The sequence below is a fragment of the Eimeria mitis genome, genomic scaffold (genome assembly GCF_000499745.2).
Source record: "Eimeria mitis Houghton genomic scaffold, Emh_scaff6210, whole genome shotgun sequence".
NCBI lineage: Eukaryota > Apicomplexa > Conoidasida > Eucoccidiorida > Eimeriidae > Eimeria > Eimeria mitis.
Genome location: NW_024015693.1, coordinates 1 through 3,053, shown reverse-complemented (window position 1 = coordinate 3,053; position 3,053 = coordinate 1). Strand labels below are relative to the sequence as shown.

Genomic DNA, 3,053 nt, shown 5'->3' with positions numbered 1-3,053 from the left:
TATATATATATATATATATATATATATATATAAATGTAGATGTAGAGAGAAAATATCTAATGCAGCCTCTACCTTAAACATATTAATTTCTGCTGCTCACCGCCAAGGCGGCAGGTATATATACACCCCACCAGTGTATATACGCATGCATGCATGCAGATGATAGGGCTGCTGCAGAGATGCAGCAAAGGAGTGGATTTCAACGGGGAATATTTGCATGCATGCATTATAGAAAAAGCAGCAGCAGCAGCAACAGCAGCAGAAGAAGCAGCAGCAGCAGCAGAAGAAGAAGCAGCAGCAGCAGAAGAAGAAGCAGCAGCAGCAGCAGCAACAACAGCAGCAGAAGAAGCAGCAGCAGCAACAGGGATGATTGGTTGTTGCGGGTTGTTGTTTTTATTGTTGTTGGTTGTTAGTTACGCCCATGCATGCACGCGTGCATGCATAAATTCTGTCTGAAAAATCCAAGTGCTGTTGTTTTGGTAGCTCGTCTTAGCTACGTTCAGTCACCTAGGCAGAAACATCGCCTACACTTGCTTGCTGATGCTATGCATCCTTGCTTAGGCTGTTGCAAGGGTGCATATGAAGGAAATCGTCTGCTGGAGGAGAGTCGTCGGCGGTTCACCGAGAGGCAAAATACAGAAAGGCGCTTCTCTCATGACCTTTGCCGGACAGCAAAAGGCACTTGCTAACTAGAAGTGGAGCGTACCTTGTGCTGCGCTGTTCTCCCGTGGGTTTCTGCTCTTGGTGTTTTGCGTTTCTTGATTCTGTCAAATGGCTGCATGCCGTGACCACCTATGAGCTTAAGACGGATGAGAAGTGTGCCCTATGCTTGTTTGCTTCTGTCGTTGTTTGCTTTTGCTTGTTTGTGGTTGATTTTGTCATTTTTTCTTACCTGCCTCTGTTGTTCGTTTGTTTTTGTCTGTTTGCCCTGTTTATTCTTTCGTATTTTTCTGTATTCGTTAGTATTTGTCTTGACTCTTTGCAGCCGTTTGCTTCAGCTTTGCTGGTCTGTGCTTACCTTTATTCGCGCACTGTTGGCATTTGTCTTCGTTTGCCTGTATGTACTTGTGCTTCGTGTTGCGTTTTGTCGGCATTTGTCCTTTCCAATTGTTTGTGTTTGCTTCTGTTTGTTAAAGGGATCCGTTTGTCTTTGCTGTTGCTACTGGTCTGCATTGTTCCTTGCTGTGTGATTGTATTTCTCTTTCCTTGTTATTTGTGTTTATTTTTTGTTTTTGCTTTCTGTTTTGATTATGTTTGTTTGCATCTATTCTTGTTGTTTGTATGCATTTGTTGTGTTTTTTGGTCATCGCTCTCTGTTATTTGGACGCAATCTGCAGCAGCAGGAGGAACGCTTTTTGTTTCTGCTTCTTGTGACGATGCCACAGATACGAGAGCCAACTGCAGCCCAGAGAATTTTGGACTAAAGCAAAAGAAGAATTCTGCTGTTGCTGCTACTGCTGCTGTTGCCAAAGACGGAACGCAAGACGAACCTGTTGCAGAGAAAGGCACACTGCAGCAGCAGCCGCAGCGCCAGGCACAGCAGCGGACGGAGATGTGCTGCAGCAAGGTAACAACAGCGCGGAGGGAGCTGACAGTCACAAGAACTGCGATGCTGATGAGGGGACAGCATTGTATTTGTCTGGCTAGAAGCAAACGGTTTGCCTTCTTTGTCTCTGCCACATTTTCTGCTCATCTTCGTCCCCTTTTGTCCTTGCCTGTGCTTCCTTTTGTTTGTGCTTTGAATCATTTATATACTGTCCTTTTTGTTTTGGTTGTATATATATATATATNTATATATATATATATTATATATGTATATATATATGCATGTATTATGTATATTTACATATATTTTGTACGTAAATACATGTACATTCTGTATATTTACATGTATTTACATACATATAACTAGTACGGGTAGAAATACAACAGAGAGCAAGCATGCAGGACATCATCTCGGTGAGGCAGGAAGTCTGAAAAGCAGCTAACGGTTGTGGCAAGGCGCCGAAGCTTCACATATTTGGGGCTGTCGAAGGCCGGAGTGCTCCAGCGCATGCACGCTCGCTGCATGCACAATATGCATGCGAATCCACACAGCACGTTCTTCCTGCACTGCAGATCGTATGCCAACGTCGGAGGCAGGGGAGGTGAAGCTGAAAAACAGGTGCGTGATCAGCGTTGCTGCAGAGGGGAAGCGCCCTTCGTCCCCGTCAGTTGGCAAGGCGGATGCTCCTTCGGTCTCTGGAGTGCCGCAACAGCAACAGCAACTGCAGCATCAACAGCAGCAGCAGCAACAGCAGCAACAACTGTTGCTGCTGCGGTTGCTGTTGCTGCTGCTGCTGCAACCGCAGCAGCAACAACGGCAGCAGAAGCAGCAGCAACAGCAGCAACAGCAGAAGCAGCAAAGGGAACCGCAGCAGCAGTAGCAGCAACAGCAACAGCAACAGCAGCAGCAGCAACAGCAGCAGCAGCAGCAGCAGCAAAGGCAGCCGCCGCAGCAGCAGCACCAAAGGGAACCGCAGCAGCAGTAGCAGCAACAGCAGCAGCAGCAGCAACAGCAGCAGCAGCAACAGCAGCAGCAGCAACAGCAGCAGCAGCAACAGCAGCAGCAGCAACAGCCGGAAACGGAGAAGAGGCTTGAGGGGGGGGGGCAAGAAGCAAATATTGCTTCAGGAGCAGCGGCAGCGAACCTCACTCTGTCTCATGCCAGTTTTGCAAAGTCGCTGATTGCCGATGGAGAGCGACAGGCGGCGATGCAGCGATATAAATACCTTATGGAAATGCAGCAGCAGCTTGGAAAGTTGGAGCAGCACGAGCAGCAGCTACCACCAGATAAGCAGCAGGAGGTGCAAGAGCAGCAGCAGGAGTTGCAGCAACAACAGTAGCCTTTAATGACGAGAGACGACAGTTTCTGCGTCCCCCCTGAAGCTATATTTGGGCAGCATGGGCCCCCCTCTGGCCAACGGTCACTCGGGGCCCCTCTTGGTGTCAAAGCCATGAAACAAAGACAATTCCTCTTTCGCGCCTTCACCGCCAACTCAGCGGAGAATTCA

General features: G+C 48.0%; 1 protein-coding gene across 1 annotated transcript; it reads left to right on the top strand.

Moving 5' to 3' along the window:
- Nucleotides 1-2,053: 2,053 nt before the first annotated feature.
- Nucleotides 2,054-2,641, top strand: EMH_0086510 (uncharacterized protein; the record flags this gene model as incomplete). The annotated part of the gene is made up of 1 exon (XM_038022900.1): nt 2,054-2,641. One exon carries the CDS (start codon nt 2,054-2,056, stop codon nt 2,639-2,641), a length of 588 nt encoding a protein of 195 aa, XP_037878754.1.
- Nucleotides 2,642-3,053: the final 412 nt, after the last annotated feature.